The 17043-nt window shown below is 35.0% G+C and overlaps 2 protein-coding genes across 2 annotated transcripts in view; one reads left to right on the plus strand and one right to left on the minus strand.

Annotated features, from left to right (window-relative positions):
• The window catches only part of LOC107592161 (NIMA-related kinase 10), a gene marked incomplete at its 5' end in the record, with an annotated part of 18081 nt that extends 9498 nt beyond the window's left edge, over positions 1-8583 (plus strand). The window contains 11 exons of the mRNA XM_016281563.1: positions 2400-2470; positions 3004-3202; positions 3687-3783; positions 4210-4255; positions 4485-4516; positions 4691-4791; positions 4864-4974; positions 6346-6448; positions 6541-6593; positions 8269-8324; positions 8400-8583. Coding sequence (XP_016137049.1) covers positions 2400-2470; positions 3004-3202; positions 3687-3783; positions 4210-4255; positions 4485-4516; positions 4691-4791; positions 4864-4974; positions 6346-6448; positions 6541-6593; positions 8269-8324; positions 8400-8448 — 918 coding nt within the window. The remainder of the gene's footprint in view (positions 1-2399; positions 2471-3003; positions 3203-3686; positions 3784-4209; positions 4256-4484; positions 4517-4690; positions 4792-4863; positions 4975-6345; positions 6449-6540; positions 6594-8268; positions 8325-8399) is intronic.
• A 301-nt stretch (positions 8584-8884) lies between these two features.
• Positions 8885-16724, minus strand: LOC107592106 (nuclear receptor subfamily 1 group D member 2-like). Its single transcript, XM_016281483.1, has 8 exons — positions 16464-16724; positions 13831-14049; positions 13646-13734; positions 12457-12601; positions 11738-12312; positions 10642-10827; positions 10345-10555; positions 8885-9177 (listed from the first exon to the last, which is right to left on the minus strand). Exons 1-8 carry the CDS (start codon positions 16480-16482, stop codon positions 8981-8983), a joined length of 1641 nt encoding a protein of 546 aa, XP_016136969.1. The 5' UTR covers positions 16483-16724; the 3' UTR covers positions 8885-8980.
• Positions 16725-17043: the final 319 nt, after the last annotated feature.

Here is a 17043-nt window from a genome sequence, read left to right on the forward strand (position 1 = left end):
GCATTCCAAGTAATATCAATCAAACTGCAGTTGGGTTGTTTTGATTGAGCAATAATAACTTAAACAAATACAGGTAATTTACAAAATTAATGTTCATTGAAAGTATGTTTTTTTTTTTACATATTAAAAGTTTGTTTTATAGCAAAAGCAGATAACTCCCAACAGTCGTTTTTTGACAAAAGCAGATAACTCCACATTTCTTGTTTTAGAGTTTAAAAAAACACTGGTTTAATCTTTGTAATCTCCTCAGATGACAATGTAGATGCCTGACAAACGTTGTTGTTGTTGTTGTGATCATAAACTGTATGGATGTGATTACACGCAATACACAGAGCTTTTCCCTCACCATTGTAATGCGCTGCTTTTGCAAGCTTCCGTGAAAACGTTTCAGCTTTCATTTTCCTTTTTCGCACCCTGAAGAAGATATCTCAGGTTCATCAAGTTCGTCGAAATGATCCATCCTCGATCACTTTTAGTCAGCTTTGACGAAAGTCCTCTCACAGTGTTCTCAGAAATGTCCAAGAATCGTACCAGAAGCTCAAAATTATCGTATTTTTGAAGAAATTATTGTACAAACGTACAGAATACAGCTATTTATCTACTAGACTAAAACAACAACTTTTAGACACCCTACAAATTACCACAATAAATAAATAACTATGCTAGGGCACTATGAAATACATTTTATTTTTTCCCAAATTCCAAATTTTTTAATTTTTCCAATTTTTTAAAATGGTTAAATTACATTTTATTAACCAAAAGCATGTCTAATTAAATAATAAAACATATACAATTCAACATCAAATCTATTAAAAAGTTTAACAAAAATGACATATTTAGGGTCTTATGAAATGTTCAATTTTTTTCACCTGGTTTATTGTTACCAAATTCTGTGTTTTAATATGTCTAATTATTTGAATGCATAAAAACTGCTTTTATTTATAGCCTTATGAATTTTTTTTTTCTTTAGAAATTCTGCATTGTGTATTTTAATTTTTCTGGTTATCGACTGAAGGCATAACACATTCATTTAATTTATCTTTTAATTAATGAAAATTAAAAAAAAAAATTTGGCAAACAAAGGGGATTTACAATTAAAATTAAAACATGGAAGAAATATTGTGATTATTCCTTAATAATTTTAGTAGTAGTTTTTTTTTCTTTAGAAATTCTGCATTGTGTATTTTAATTTTTCTGGTTATTGACTGAAGGCATAACACATTCATTTAATTTATCTTTTAATTAATGAAAATTAAAAAAAAAAAATTTGGCAAACAAAGGGGATTTACAATTAAAATTAAAACATGGAAGAAATATTGTGATTATTCCTTAATAATTTTAGTAGTAGTAGTTGTACGTACATTCTACTGAACAATAATAATACATTTCTGGCAGAAACTATATATTTTTGACTCTCAGAGCAGTTCTGGGGATGTTATGTCCTATTTAGTGAGAAGGCAGATGCTGAAATCACCCGAGCGGATGTGTGTAGTAAACAAAACCGCGTGACATTCATTCAGACCATAGACTATGATTCAGACAGACACAGAACATGCAGGATTTATATTTAAATAGCCTTTTTGCGGCTTAATATTTACAGATACTAGTCCATATCACGATTTAAGTGTAATGACCTTCCTTTGAATAATTCATCCAAACTTTGACAAATTCCGTGACATTCCGCGTTATACAGTAAGTTCCGTTGACTGGATTCCGCAATTCCATCCGTGTTTTCCGCATCGCCATAGACGTACCTTGCGGGAAGGTCCAAACTCCACCTCTGAGTCGCTGTCATCAGAATCCTGCGTGTTGCCAGATGTTGAGGGTCCTGAGGTGTGCACCAACCCATTTAGAGCGTCTGTAATGAGCCGATTTCGTGGCTTTGTTTTGATGAGGTTGACTTTGGAAAAAACATGTACTGAAATTATCGTACATTATGGGATTTTTTTCATTATTGATCATACATCGTACAGAGATCAAAATTATCGTACAAATACGATAATTATCGTACGTCTGGCAACACTGTCCTCTCAGCTAGCAAGTCTTTTCAAAGTGAACGTAGCCTGTCACCTGACCTGAATACAGAGCGCTGGTTCGCTAAAATGGACTTATCGGCTTCTGTTCAAAAACAACAAAGGCGCTTGTCGGCTTCTGCAGTAAAACGTGAACTGGCTTTTTTGACAAAACGTGTTTAGGGTTCAGATCGCACTATATGTGGAGAATGCACGGCATCAGCTCTTTTTTTTTTTTAAGTGGCGTTTATCGTTTTTTTCAAATGCACTCTTCAATTATTAAGACATTTTAAAAGAACTTCCATATGATTCGGTGTGGGATTTTCCATTTATAAAGCTTGTCAGGTGGTTTTGATCTGATCTTGCTCATGTTCTTCATGTGTTTAGATTGTGGAAGCGGTCTATGAGCCAGTAGGAGACAAAACCTTCTCTGAGAGAGTGACTGACATGATTAAATGGTATGATTTCCTGGAGAGTTGCTGCTTTCATGTATGAAGTCTTTTATGCTCAATATAAGGCTGCATTTATTTAATCAAAAATTCAGTGAAAACAGTAATACTGTGAAAAATTATTACAATTTAAAAGAGCTGTTTTCTATGTGAATATATTGTAAAATTTAATTTATTTCTGTGATGCAAAGCTGAATTTTCAGCATCATTACTCCGGTCTTCAGTGTCACATGATCTTCAGAAATCATTCTAATATGCTGATTTCGAGCTCCGTTATTATCAGTTATTATTGGTGCTCAACTGTTAATAATGGTTTTAATTATTATCAGTGTTGAAAACAGTTTTTGTGGAGAAAGTCTTTAATCTTCCCATGCTGTCACTGAGAATGATAGCAAATGTGGTCTTGTTGCTTCCTCGTATTTTCTGGCATGCTTTAAAGCTATTCTTCATCGACAGTCACTAAATTTAGTTCTTAGTTTGGTTTATTAGTTTTCAGAAGATGTACCACCTTTATAGGACACATTCTCTTTGGCTTCTGATAGGTGCTTGACTCCAAACGCAGACGTGCGTCCTGACATCATCAAGGTCAGCTCCAGAATTTCAGATATAATGATGAAGTTTGTGGACAATCTCTGTGCATCCTATAATTCACTGGAGAGAAGGGCAGAGCGAGACAGGAAGAGAGCGCAGAAGTACTTCCTGGAGAGTAACAGGACCAGGATGTGCCGCCCACTGCAACGGGTTCGATTAATAAACTACTGGACATTTCTTCATTATTATAACCTGTCTGTCGGTTAAAGTGCTCCTGTTATGCTGTTTCCAGTATTGACTTTCATGCAGTCTGTAATGTAGCTGTATGTGAATGTAAACAATCTGAATCAGATGAATCACAACCTGTTAGTATGATAAATATCTATCGAGCATTCAAAATACAGAACTATGGCAGTGGATGTATCGTTCTGTACGCGGTAGACCAATCACAGCAGACTGGGCCATCTGACCAATCAGAGCAGAGTAGGCTCAGGGAAAGGATGGGCTTAGAGAGACTGAATCTTTTGAATATTTTGAGAAAACAAAAGCGTTTTTTGACCCTGCATGCATGTAAACCTATTGTAGGAAACTCCCAAAATAATATTAAAAAACGTACAAATGGCATAATACGGGCACTTTAATAAATAAACCTAAATACAGCCTGAATACTCTTTGAATTTTGTTTTTGATTCAGAGCGTTGGCCTCAAAGAACAAGATGGATCACAGACTCAGAGTTTGGAAACGTCTGCATCTGTGTTAACAAGCGGAGCAGAACAAAAGCAAAGCCAAGGTGACAGAGTTTATCTGTAATATACTAATAAGATCAGTTTCTGCTCTAGCACTGAAACACTCTACACAAGTATTGTAACGCAAATGCTAAATTGCATTTGATCAGTTTCAGTTGCTGTGTAAACAAATGCTTGCTCAAATTAAATCTTGCTGAGTATTTAGATCTTATAAACATACAGTAGCAGCTATTTGAATAACAACACATCTGCTTTAATGGCACATATATTAGACTCTAGCGCCCTCTTGAGTTCTTGAGTACTAAAGTTTGTTACCACCAAGATTGTACTTGTGTAAAGTATGTTTCTAGGCAAAGAATGTGTGTGTGTGTGTGTGTGTGTGTGTGTGTATATATATATATATATATATATATATATATATGCTAAATTTAGAAATAATTCTTGTTTTTTTCCTTTCTTAAAATGTGTAGACATGTCTGGGAATGTCAGTGTTAAATGTTCTAATGAGCTGAACAGGTGAGTTTATGCTTTCTGATGTTTTTCTGTTCTCATTTTTTTACACAATTAGAGGGATAGCTTGAATAATTAAATTTAAATTAAATTAAATTAAAATTTTATTTATTACATTAAATTTAATTAAATTTAATTAAATTTTTAATTAAATTAAATTTTATTAAATTTTATGTTATTTTATGTAATGCAATTTTTAAAAGCAGTAAAATACTTTCTGTTTTGCATTTGGCAGTGCGGATTGTCAAAAAGCAAAAGCACGACCAGGTAAAAAGTGTCAGTTTTGCTCATGTGCACAAAAATGAGATGCTCAGTGAATTTTATTTTGACTCATTTATATAGTTTTTTGTAAAAGTAACAGTGTTCTCACACTAAAGGTTAAATAGCTAAAAATATCAGGGCATTTCTTTGGTTTCACTTGTGTTTCTCACTCATTCACAGCATCAGCAGGAATTTGTTTATCTCAGAGAAAAGTTCGACAAATTGACGATCCCAACCAAAGGCTTCTTGAACTTCTGCATAAGATTGTATTCATAACTCAGGTCATTTAGAGTCTGTTTTCAGGCATTTTCCAGAATGTTTCAGTCTCTTTGACTCCTATTTTCTGTTTTTAGCTCCCACCAGCTCCACAAAACAGCTTCAAGCAGCGGGCAGTCGAACGCTTCAAGAAACCGCTGTTCACGTATGGAAGTGATCCGTACAATCTGAAGGTGGAGCTCAATAAGGTACTTCTGTTTAATGCAACAACAATCATTTTTAGTTTGTCATCTTGTACTATTACTGACACGAAGCGGCGTGGAAGCAGTGATCCAGTCTTTAAAAGTGCACAATAATGGCCTGTTACTGAGATAAAATCGTCGTCTGATTGATAGTTCATACTTTTTCAGCAAATAAAAGTTATTTTAATACAATTGTACAAACGTGCACCTTCAGCTCGTGCTTCACGTGTCTTTTTGCTGTGAAATCTTTACTGATTTTTGTGAAGTAAATGTAAGAATAACTTTTATATTGTTAGAAATATTTCATGATGAACACTTACTGGACTGAAGCAGCACATTTCAAATCATGTTGAAATGTGAGTATCAAATATGATCATCAGGCTTTCGAGGAACGTTTATCTGTTCATCTCTCAATCATCATTGTGTTGCATTATGTTTTGCAACCGAGAGCTTTGATCATCAAACTCAGGATTAAATATCGTCTTACTAAGACATATGTGACCCTCCTCGACCACAAAACCAGTCATAAGGGTACATTTTTTGAAATTGAGATTGAGCTGAATAAATAAGCTTTCCATTGATGTATGGTTTGTTAGGATAGGACAATATTTGGCCGAGATGCAACTATTGAAAATCTGGAATCTGAGGGTGCAAAAAAATCTAAATATTGAGAAAATCGCCTTTAAAGTTGTCCAAATGAAGTTCTTAGCAATGCATATTACTAATCAAAAATAAGTTTTGGTATATACTGCTTTTGTGCTCCAGGGTCACATATTATTGGGAGATATAGAGTCACAAATGACATTTATATCATTTTATGTAAGTACTCTGTTATACTGTTACAAACATTGCATTGATTTATATTACAAGCATCAGAATTTCATCATAATTATTTGCCATATAAATATCAGCATGTGCTCCAAATTGCATATTTTTGCTCGGTTTGGGCCTGTTTTTTCCTCCATTTTTTTACTATAGCATACTAAATGAGCCATAAAAACCTGATGTATCAATTATTATTATTATTATTATTGATACTTTAAAATATTATCTAAAGGTTCCATATTTTTAATAAATCTGCAAAAATGTCAACAATTCTGTGTTTTTCTGTCAATATGGGGTGCTGTGTGTACATTAATGAGGAAAAAAAATGAACTTAAATGATTTTAGCAAATGGCTGCAATATAACAAAGAGTGAAAAATTTAAGGGGGTCTGAATACTTTCCGTACCCACTGTATATACTGTTCCAGGCTTTACAGGGTTCATGGGGGAAAAGGTGCAACAGCTCCATCTTGTGGCTGTTTCAGTGGAAAATTTATTTAATTGTGAATTGAGTTGAAAAAGAATTTTCAGACCTTTGAATTCAAACCCTTCAGGTTCTTCGAGGAAGTCAGGAGCTGGTGGAGATGTCATCAGCCAGCAGAGAGTGGTGGTCCATGATCCAGTCTTTAAGTTCAGACCCAGCCGCTGCGGAAAACCGTGGAAGTGGAACTCCAAACTGTACATTTTTATCTTTGGTTTAATTTGAAAGCTTCACAAATGTCACTGAGCTCGTCTAAATTATTTTGTAGGGGAGGCAGGTTGCTCCAGTCTGCAAGGCGGTCTCACCTATGAGGACATACAGGTGGGATTTTAAACTTTGTTGTTATGCAGCACATTTTAAACTATTATGAATGAATGCATGAATCATTTTAATATTACACTGATTTCTGTAATTTGATCCACCAGCACGAGTAATTAATCATATCCACTGATGATGCTTACTGACATCTGTGCTGCTGTTTTCCCTCCAAAATGATGTCACTTACTGGAGGATGATGATGTCATTTAAGGAATGTTTTTTGTCAATTAAAAGAAATGAAAAAGGCTAACAAGATGGACAGTGATATTTATGACCCATGAAAAGTGGATTATAAAAAAACAAATGAAAAAAACAAAAGATCCTCCGTCCTGGAGGATGACGTCATTGAAGAACTGACTCTTGTTAGTTAAAAGAAATTAAAATTACAAGGAATATTATTTATTAATCGGCTACACCTATTAGCTAAATTTAGTATACATAAATGCAGATATAGGGAAAATAAGCTTTTGTTTTTAATTTTAAAAACAGAAGTTCAACAATACCGAAAAACTATTTTATGTTTTTAACCTTTTAAAAATGTTTTAAAAAATGTTAAAGGTTAGAAAGCTGTAATATGTTTCTATTTGTAAACATTTTAATGTTTTTATTTAACTTTATTTCTGCCTTTTGATTTTATTTCTTTAATTTATTATTATTATTATTATTTTATTATCCTAATGTAGCCCCTGACTTTATTTGTAATTTTTTAAAATCAATAAAATAAAATAAAAAAAAGGTAAAAAGACTAACAGGATTAATTAAATTAATACGCACAAAATTATGTTTAAATTATAGAAAGTAAAAATTATGAAAATTATGAAGATCTGGAATAATTACAAATAAATTGTCAGTTTTTCATGGTAAAATTCAGTGCAGCACAGACAAAACTGAACATTCACTCAAACCTAAGTAATGAAATGAGTTCAAATTCACCCCATGTTCACTTAATAAATGTTTAGTTCAGCCAAAAATGAAAATTCTGTCATTAATTACTCACCCTCATGTTGTTCCTAACACGTAAGACCTTCGTTCATCTTCGGAACACAATTTAAGATATTTTTGATGAAATCTGAGGGCTCTCTGACCCTCCCATAGACAGCAAGGTAACTACCATGTTCAAGGTCCAGAAAAGTACCAAGAAGATCGACAAAGTAGTCCGTGTGACATCAGTGGTTCTACTGTAATGTTACTAAGCTACGAGAATACTTTATTGCGCAAAGAAAACAAAAATAACGACTTTATTCCACATTTTCGTCTCTACTGCGTCACTTTGGACGCGTGTTCATGACAGTATCATTACGCGAGCGTGTGGCGGCGCTGACGTCATGAAGTATTCTCGTAGCTTCGTAACTTTACAGTTGAACCACTGATGTCACACGGACTACTTTGTCGATCATCTTGGATGTGGTAGTTACCTTGCTGTCTATGGGAGGGTTAGAGAGCCCTCATATTTCATCAAAAATATCTTAAATTGTGTTCTGAAGATGAACGAAGGTCTTACGGGTTTGGAACAACACGAGGGTGAGTAATTAATGACAGAATTTTCATTTTTGGGTGAACTAAACCTTTAACGGTAACTAATAAGATTTCCATCTTTAAAAGTAGTGAATTTCATATTTCTTCCTGTATGTTATATGGTAGAGCTGTGAGTTTGATTTCAGCTTGTCTGATGTTTCAGAGTATGGTGGAGGATGTGCTGGAGGAGAACGGCTATTACAGCACGCCTCTGGGCAGGTAATGTGGATTGAAGCTGGTTTCTGTTGGATTTCCTCTGCTGTCATTGACTGCCTGTGTGTGTGTGAACGGCAGAAGTGAAGTGGATTCAGGAGCGGGAACCAGACGAACTCAAACCCCGTGACCCGCAGCAGCTCTCATATCTGCCTGACAGCAGCCTCTCAGGTCAACCTGACAATAATCACATTATGAATCATAAGCTGATTTTGTGCATCTGAAGAACACATGCTGATAGTTGATTGCAATAATAGTCAATGCACGCGCATAGATGATTTACCTCATTTAAATCTGTGCACTTTAATGTGTGTGATTTTTCCTTTTTTAAATTACATCATATATATATATATATATATATACACAACGCATAATCAATCTTTTGGACAAGATACGATATAAAGCTGCTCTTATATGAATAGCCATGCGTTAGCAGCTATTGCACATAATGAAACGATAAGGAAGTGTTTTACAAACACACGTGAAAAGCAGACAACCTTTGCTTGTGCGTAATGAGCAAATCACGATGATCTCTGACATAGCTTTAAAACCCGAACGATTCCGAATGCGTCTTTGCTCACGAAACAGTAAAAAAAGCCTGTTAAATACATTCAAGAGTGAAATTTACAGCCCAGGTTGGTCAGACAGAGAGTAGAGGGGGTTTAAGGTTGGATTTTGAAGGCGAGCAGCTCCTCGGAGTGCATGTTATTGAGCGAGCGCAGCTCAGGCAGCTTCAGCAGCAGCTTGGTGAAGACGGCGGCTTCGTTCGAGTGCTTTTTCATGATCAGGTTCCTCAGAGCTCTGATCAGGGTCTCCTGCAGGGCCTCCACGCCGTTTACATCCTCGATGGCTGATCGGTCTGTGAAAACATGCAACAATCGATCAGCTTCACGAAAGCAGCAACTGCAGACACCGACACCAGTAAATGCATGTACTAAAACCATTTTATTAGAATTATTGAAGTGATAATAATTAAAAGCAAAACCAATATGTATAAAATAGTTCAAAATTCACCCAAGATGGTATATGAAAATGTATAAAAATATGAATAAATAATAAATTCATAATATTATTAAAAATAAATAATACAAATGATTAAAGATAAATATATTACATTAATGTAAATGATTAAAAGCAAAACCAGTATGTATAAAATAGTTCAAAATTCACCCAAGATGGTATATGAAAATGTATAAAAATATACATAAATAATAAATTAATAATATTATTAAATATAAACAATAAATAAATCATACAAATTATTAAAGATAAATACATTACTTTATTAAATATATGATTAAAAATAAATAATAAATAATAATACAAATGATTAAAGATAAATATATGACATTAACATAAATGATTAAAAATTATTCAAAGCAAAACCAGTATCAATTAATAGTTCAAAATTCACCCAAGATGGAAAAATTTTTAAATATAAAAATAAATAAATTATAAATTATTTATTGATTATTAATTAATTATTTAAATGATTAAAAATACATAATTTATAATATATTCATAAAGAGTATTTAAAATTATTAAAAGCAAAAACAATCTGCATCATTAAATAGTTCAAAATTCACCCAATGCTGCCAGAGATGTTGTTAAAATCTATATGAAAAACTATTCTAAATATAGAAATTCTAAATAACCGATTAATAATATTACTAAAATGGGTAATTAGTAATAATATATTAATATAAAAAAATATTTACAAAAATTAAGTTTTACATGAAGAGTGCTAAATTGCACATCTTGCTGCCCATTATGTTCCAAACAGTTCATTATTGGTTAACTGGTTTCAGCTATAACGCCGCCGCTTCTAGACAACAGCACGACTCGCTGGGTAACAGTATCTCTTAGCGGTCTTATTTTTAGTATTAATTGTATACTATTATAGTATGTATTAATATTTTGAATTAGCTTTTCGTTCTGTTTTAAATTTCTATTTTATTTTAAGTTTGTGCTTTTGCATTTTTTATTGCACCGAAAAGATGCGTTTCTCTGTTTTTGAAGGGCGTACCTGCAGACACCAGCACCACGGCGGAGAAGAGACTCATCTCTTCCTCGTCCAGCTGCAGGGCGCTGAGCTTCTCGCTGAACTCAAACATGCAGTTGAGCAGCTCTCCGGCACCCATGGAGCGCAGCAGGTCCACGCCGAACTTCCTCCCGCTCAGGAAGGTCACGGTCCGCTCTTTCACATCGAACAACGACACGAAGCGCACCATCAGCACCTGCGCGGAGAGAAAGGGAGGAGAGCGTTAGGGGTCTGACGGATGCTTGCACTCTCTGAAACGCATCGGGACTCGTGGTGCTTTACCTCGAAGGTTCCCGCCTTGAGGAGGTTGACCTGGTCGTGTTGGGAGAGGTCCTGGAAGCCCGGGATCCGCTTGGCAAATTCCACCACTTCTCGTACGGCAGGGATGAAGCTCTTGGAAAACTCCTCCCAGATTTCATGACCGGGCTTGCAGGGGTCCACGAAGGGGGAAACACTCATGGGACACACCTGAGAGAAGACCAACAGAGTCACATTACTACACCAGATACGCTTTAGTGCTAAAATAGCTCTGCTCCATTTTAAGGCATTGTTAGCACGCTCGAGCCAGAGAAATTCTCCAAATATTTTCAGCATTTAAAATAAATAATTAATCAATTAGAAATTATATAATTAAATTATTAACAATAATTTAGAAAAAAACTATGAATTAAATAATATAAATTAATAATTATGTAAAATAATACAATTATTTTGTAAGATTTATTTAAATTATTTTTAAATGGATTCAAAGCAAAAACAATTTGAATCAAAACATAGTTAAATATATTTACAAATAAACTATTATACTTAATTTTTGTGTGCCTTGTTTACATTATTAGCTTAGCAACGTGACAAATTTCACCCAAGATGGTGGATGCAGCCAGAGAAATTGTCTATAAATGTATTTATAATTTAGAAAAATAAATTAAAAATAATAAATTCTATATGTATTTTTTTAAATAACTTATAGACTAAATAATATAAATATTACACTTATATAATAAATACAATCATTTAAGAATTCTTGGGATTATTTTCTAATTTTTAAAATAATAATATTGGTAATTGGTAAATGTTTTTCTCTCAAGGAATTATCTTTATATTTAATATTTTAATTGTAGTTTTAGTAATTTTATGTGCTTGTCATTTTTTGTTTGTTTTAATATTTGCATTTAGGTTTAAGTTTTAGTTTTAATAATTTTTGTACTTAAAGTTACTTCTGTTAGTTGCCAAGACAAAATTTGTAATTGTCATTGAAATGTTTTTCATGTAATATTTCAGCCAAAAAAACGAAGAAGCTGTTTTAGCTTTAGTTAACAACACTGATCTTAAGTGTGTATTGCTAATATTGATGTATAAACAGCAGAAGGTCACTAACCAGATGTCCTCTGTTTGCTCCAGTCTGGACTTCGTTCAAGTGGTTTCTGTGGTAAGGCAGGCTTTCTGGGATTCGACTGCACTGCTGGGTCACGTGATACCCGGTCACATGATCCCTGTAAGGTCCAGTGGTGGTTTGCACTGCACCGCTCTGGTTCCAGTGGTTCCAGCATTCCCGCTGCGGCTCCTCGTCCTCCTTGCTGCTGCTGCTGAGTGTTTCGGAGCTGGCTGGAGATAAGGACCCTCCGCGGGGCGAGCCATACGCGAACAGGTCCTCACGGGGAGCGGGTCCAGTGCTCGGCACGTCTTCCTCCCCGCTGTCTGACGAACAGGACGACGCCGTGTCCATGGGAACGACTGACTCGGAGTCCCGGGAGAGATCGGAGGAGGAGCGTGGCGAATCCGGCGGCGATGGCGAGGAGGAGCTGGACTTGCTCTCGATGGCACAAGGGGCGGGCTGTGCGCCGTGAAGCATGTGCTGCAGCTGACTGTTGTTCATCATGTTATTCATGGCCGTCTGCATCTCCAGGAGCATCCGCTGCTTCTCCCGCTTCGGGATGCGTCCGAAACGCACAGCTGAAAGAGAGATTGTTTGTTAAGATTCATTGCATTTAGTTCTTCTGCTTTAGACTTAAAAAAATGTAGTTGTGCTACAAGTCCTGATGTCAATATTACAAAAGCTTGAGCTCATAAGGAAGCCGGATATGGCTTGTAACTCACCGTCTCGGGACATCCCGACAGATAAACACTTCTTGAAGCGGCACTGCTGGCAGCGGTTGCGGTTTATCCGCACAACAGTGCAGCTTTCTGTCTTCAGGCATTTCTTATACTGAATATTCTGCTGGATGCTTCTTCTGAAGAAGCCCTGTTAAAAATGAAAAATAAAAAAATCATGCAATTTTCCGCTAACAGTGTTTTTATACATAGATGCATATATATATATATATATATATATATATATACCATATACAATATTTTGAATTAGCTTTTTTTTTGTCCTTTTTTATATAGCTTTATTTTTATTTAAATTTAAATTTTATTTAATTCAACTTATTTCACTTAGCCAAGTTAAGTTTTTAAAAATTAAGTAGAAATTAAGTCTTAATTTTTTATATTTATATTTTGCTTCAGCTTTATTTCAAAATAATGCAATTGTTTGTTAGCAGGGTTATTATAGTTAATATTATACTAATACTAAAACCATAAAATACATTTCTGTTACTTGAAATAAAATTAACATGAACTGAAATAAAATGAATTAAATAGAAATATAAAATATATTTCAGCTAGTTGTCAAGGTTACATTACTCATTTTTATTTAGTTTAACCTCATGTAAAATAACTAAAACTGGAATAAAAATTAATAGACACTATATATTTAGAAAAAAATCTAAAAATGATGAAACAACAAAATTACTAAAACTCTTAAATAAAACTGAAATGAAAAAAAAAAAACGAATTCAAAACATTGATACAATCTATAGTAATATTCAAATATTAATTAAAACTCTAATAGTATCTTAATTATACTAAAATAACACAGACAACATTATTTCCTTATAATAAAATCATATCTAGAAATACTAGAGGTCTGTTCCGAATGCTAGTGACTGAAGAGACTTGGAATGCAAACTCAAAAAAGTGCTAAATGCACATATTGTTAAGCTAGGCACAAATATATATATATATATATATATATATACACACACACATACATATTGCATGCTCTGCAAAGTAAATAAAGTTTGACTTAACTAAAGTATATACATGCAAAGCTGTAGAATTTGGCTAAAAGGTTCTACAGTGTGAGCGTGCCAATGATGCTTAAAAATGCTCTCTTACCTGTACAACACTAGGTTTTGGAACAGACCCAGAATGTTAGATGATCCTGAGAGAAGTGTTTCCTTACCTTGCAGCCTTCACAGGCATGAACGCCGTAGTGGAAGCCCGAGGCGATGTCTCCACACACTTTACACAGCAGCACCATCCCATTGAGCTCTGGAAAATCATGGAAGAGTTAGTTATACCCAGTGGACCAATCCTGCCAATTTTAGACAGCTGAATCACAAACAAGCTTATTCAGCGTTCACTCACTGGTGATGGAGCTCTTGGCAGCGAGGGTCTTGTTAGAAGCGTGTCCGCGTGGCTGAGTGTGTTTCAACAGCAGTCCAGCGGTGGGCAAGTCTGTCAGACGGCTCGGTTTAGAGGGCAGAGGCGGGGAGGATGATGGGGAGCGGCTGTTAGAGCTGTCACTCATGCAGGACTCGGGGCTGGGGGCGGAGCTTGAGGAGCAGACGTAGGCTATCACGCCTCCTTGGAAATGAGAAAAAGAGGGAACGTTTTAAAAATGCACACTGAAAAAGTTTTATTGACAAACGTATGACCACTTATGCACAGTACTTAACTTGATTTCGAATATGCATTTTCTAGAATGAAATTTTTATTTAACAATAACCAGGCTAAAAAAAACATACATTTTTTTTGTTCCTTGAAATAAATAAAATTAACTGAAAAAAAAAAAAATTTAAGACAAACTTTTTTTATTTCACCTAGTTGCCATCATTTCTCACTTTACTTTAAGTTGATGCACTAAAATGAGAAAAAGCGGGAACTTTTGTCAATTTTATTTTTGCAGTGTGCATTTTATAAGAGTATGAGCACTCATGCACAGTACTAAACTTGATTTCAAATATGCATTTTCTAGATTACCAAAAGAAATGTTGCATAGTTAACAATAACCAGGGGTAATAGCACTTACCTACAACCATAAAAAAAATCATTACTTGAAACAAAATAAACATTAACTGAATTAAAAAAAAACAAAAAAAAAACTTTTTTTAACCTAGTTGCCAACATTTCTCATTTAAGTTAAATGACTAATTAATGGATGAATTAAAATAAATTAAAACAATTTATGATAAAATAAATTAAGCATTAACATTTATGCACAGTACAGTAAAAAGATTTAAATACCCCTTGTTTTTTGTTCTTCGGGTTAAAAAAAGCATTTTTTTAATTAGCGTACACCATAAAATAGACAATACAGTCAAGAACAAAAGTAAATGAGAAACAGTTTGAAGATATGTTTTACAATTTGACCTTCTTCATTGCATTTCATTTACATATTGGATAACTGCATTATGTAAACTCATTTCAATAAGCGAGCAGGTCATCTTGATATGAAGAAGTCACACAAATATGCTTGCACAAAGTTATCTTTTGTTGTTGACACAACTGTAAAATTATATAATCTTCTGCAGTGCACATGTTGGATGAACTTCCTCATTTTGAACAGCTCATGACCTATTTTTAGATGAATGAAACTGCACCATTATGTTTAATTGCACTAGCCCAATACAGTACCACTATATGCTATATGGAGAAGATAATCATTAAATACATCAAAAGTACAATAAAAGAAGTGGTTAAAAAAATGTATTTAGTAATTGTTTAGTTAATTGTTCAGTACATAAATAAATAAATGGATTTATTTTACACCAACCAAAGTAAACAGAAATGTCCTGAATTTCTTTAAATGGACAAGGGAGGTTACTTAACCACCAACTACCCTTAGTTTCTCAGACCCACCCACACGTGGACCTCTCATGTTTTGTAGGGGAAGAATATCTAGGTCACTAGCTGTCTGCTGCCTCCTCACGTGGTACTGCAGAGAGTCTCGCGTCGGCAACTGCCACGCTTCGACCAATCAGAGACTATGCGCCGCGCACGTCACGACCAATCAGCGGCGGAGCCCCGACTCCTAGTACACACAGGCACATGGCTAGGCTACGAGAGCCATGTGAGAGCGAGCGTTCTAGTAGTCCGAGTACAGAGGGCGCGTGACGTCACGGACACTCCTAACCCACATCCAGTGCGCGCGGCAGTCATGCAGGCAACGGAAAGCATGTCAACGGTGCTTTAACCCACAACATTTCACTCTGATAACCTCTCATTTTAAACAGGTTTTCATTTTATGACACCACAGACAGTGCATCAATAATACAATTATAATACATTTACGCATTTAGCTTAGAGAATTACACTACTTCTGTTTGGTGTCTCGGGTATATATATATATATACATACACACATACACACATACATACATATACACACACACACACATATATATACACATACATACACACACATATATACATACATACACATACACATATATATATACATACATATACACACACACACATATATATATATATATATATACATACTGAAAATGCTATTTTCAGTGCCTTTTCACCATAAACAACCAACACTACATTGGACAACAGGGAAGATATTAAATGAAATCTACACATAAATCATTAAAGTCGGGCTTAAATGTACATTAAAAAAAAATACGACAATAAATGCAAATAAAGATGGAAAATAAGATTTTTAATGACTGCTCAAGGGTTTTATGGGGATTTAGCTTAAAAACAGCTATTTTTAGCTGCTAAAACATGTGAGAGTGAGTACAAAAACATCTCTAACACGTCTGTGTAGAAATCACACAGGCATATTCACTAATATTTCCGGGTTTTCTATGACAGTGGAAATCCTGTATGCTGTATGTCAAAATAAAGCATTACTGTAGCGCGGGATAACACTGCAATTTTTTTCCCCACAAAACAGGAGTAATGTTTCTAACAATGCTAAATACGTTATGCTTACAATTATGAATAAAAAATGCATAATTATAAGCAATACAATAATAAATGTCTTACCTTGCTTTGTTGATTCCATGTCTTCAGACTCTTGGTGTCTTATAATTCAGGAGGACAATAATTTGAAACAGCTGTTCGTGTAAGTTGTAAGTCTGTCGAGCTTTCGGATCCTTCAGCGTTCCATAGAAGCTCTCGAGCGTCTCACACAATGGAACGCGACTCTCAGGATGCGCACGGGCGCTCAGAACTCAGTGTTCTCTAGTTCTCGTTTCCGTCCGTGTCTCCGCCCCTTCGGTGCTCGACTCACGTTGTTAACCCAGTGACACACTTTCAGCCATGTGTCTGTGCTTTCACACGTCCAGAGGCGGAGCCCGCGCGCACGAATCCACCGCTGCAACGTGATGCGCGCTTCTGGGAACACGATGTTTTTCTGGAACGCCGCCACACCGTTCAAGATAACAACAGGGCCGGGGCGGGGGCGAATAACGGGACGCTGTGACGACCAGCCGTTTAACATGGATTTCTTTAAGCTTGTAGTTTTTAATGCATGCGTGTTAGTAGCACAGAAACGTTTTTGTGTAGCATCAAGCCAAAAACATACAAAAAGTGTCCACCTTTAATTGTACTTTGAGTGTTTAAG

Source organism: Sinocyclocheilus grahami, unplaced genomic scaffold (assembly GCF_001515645.1).
Source record: "Sinocyclocheilus grahami isolate Dianchi unplaced genomic scaffold, SAMN03320097.WGS_v1.1 scaffold150.1, whole genome shotgun sequence".
NCBI lineage: Eukaryota > Metazoa > Chordata > Actinopteri > Cypriniformes > Cyprinidae > Sinocyclocheilus > Sinocyclocheilus grahami.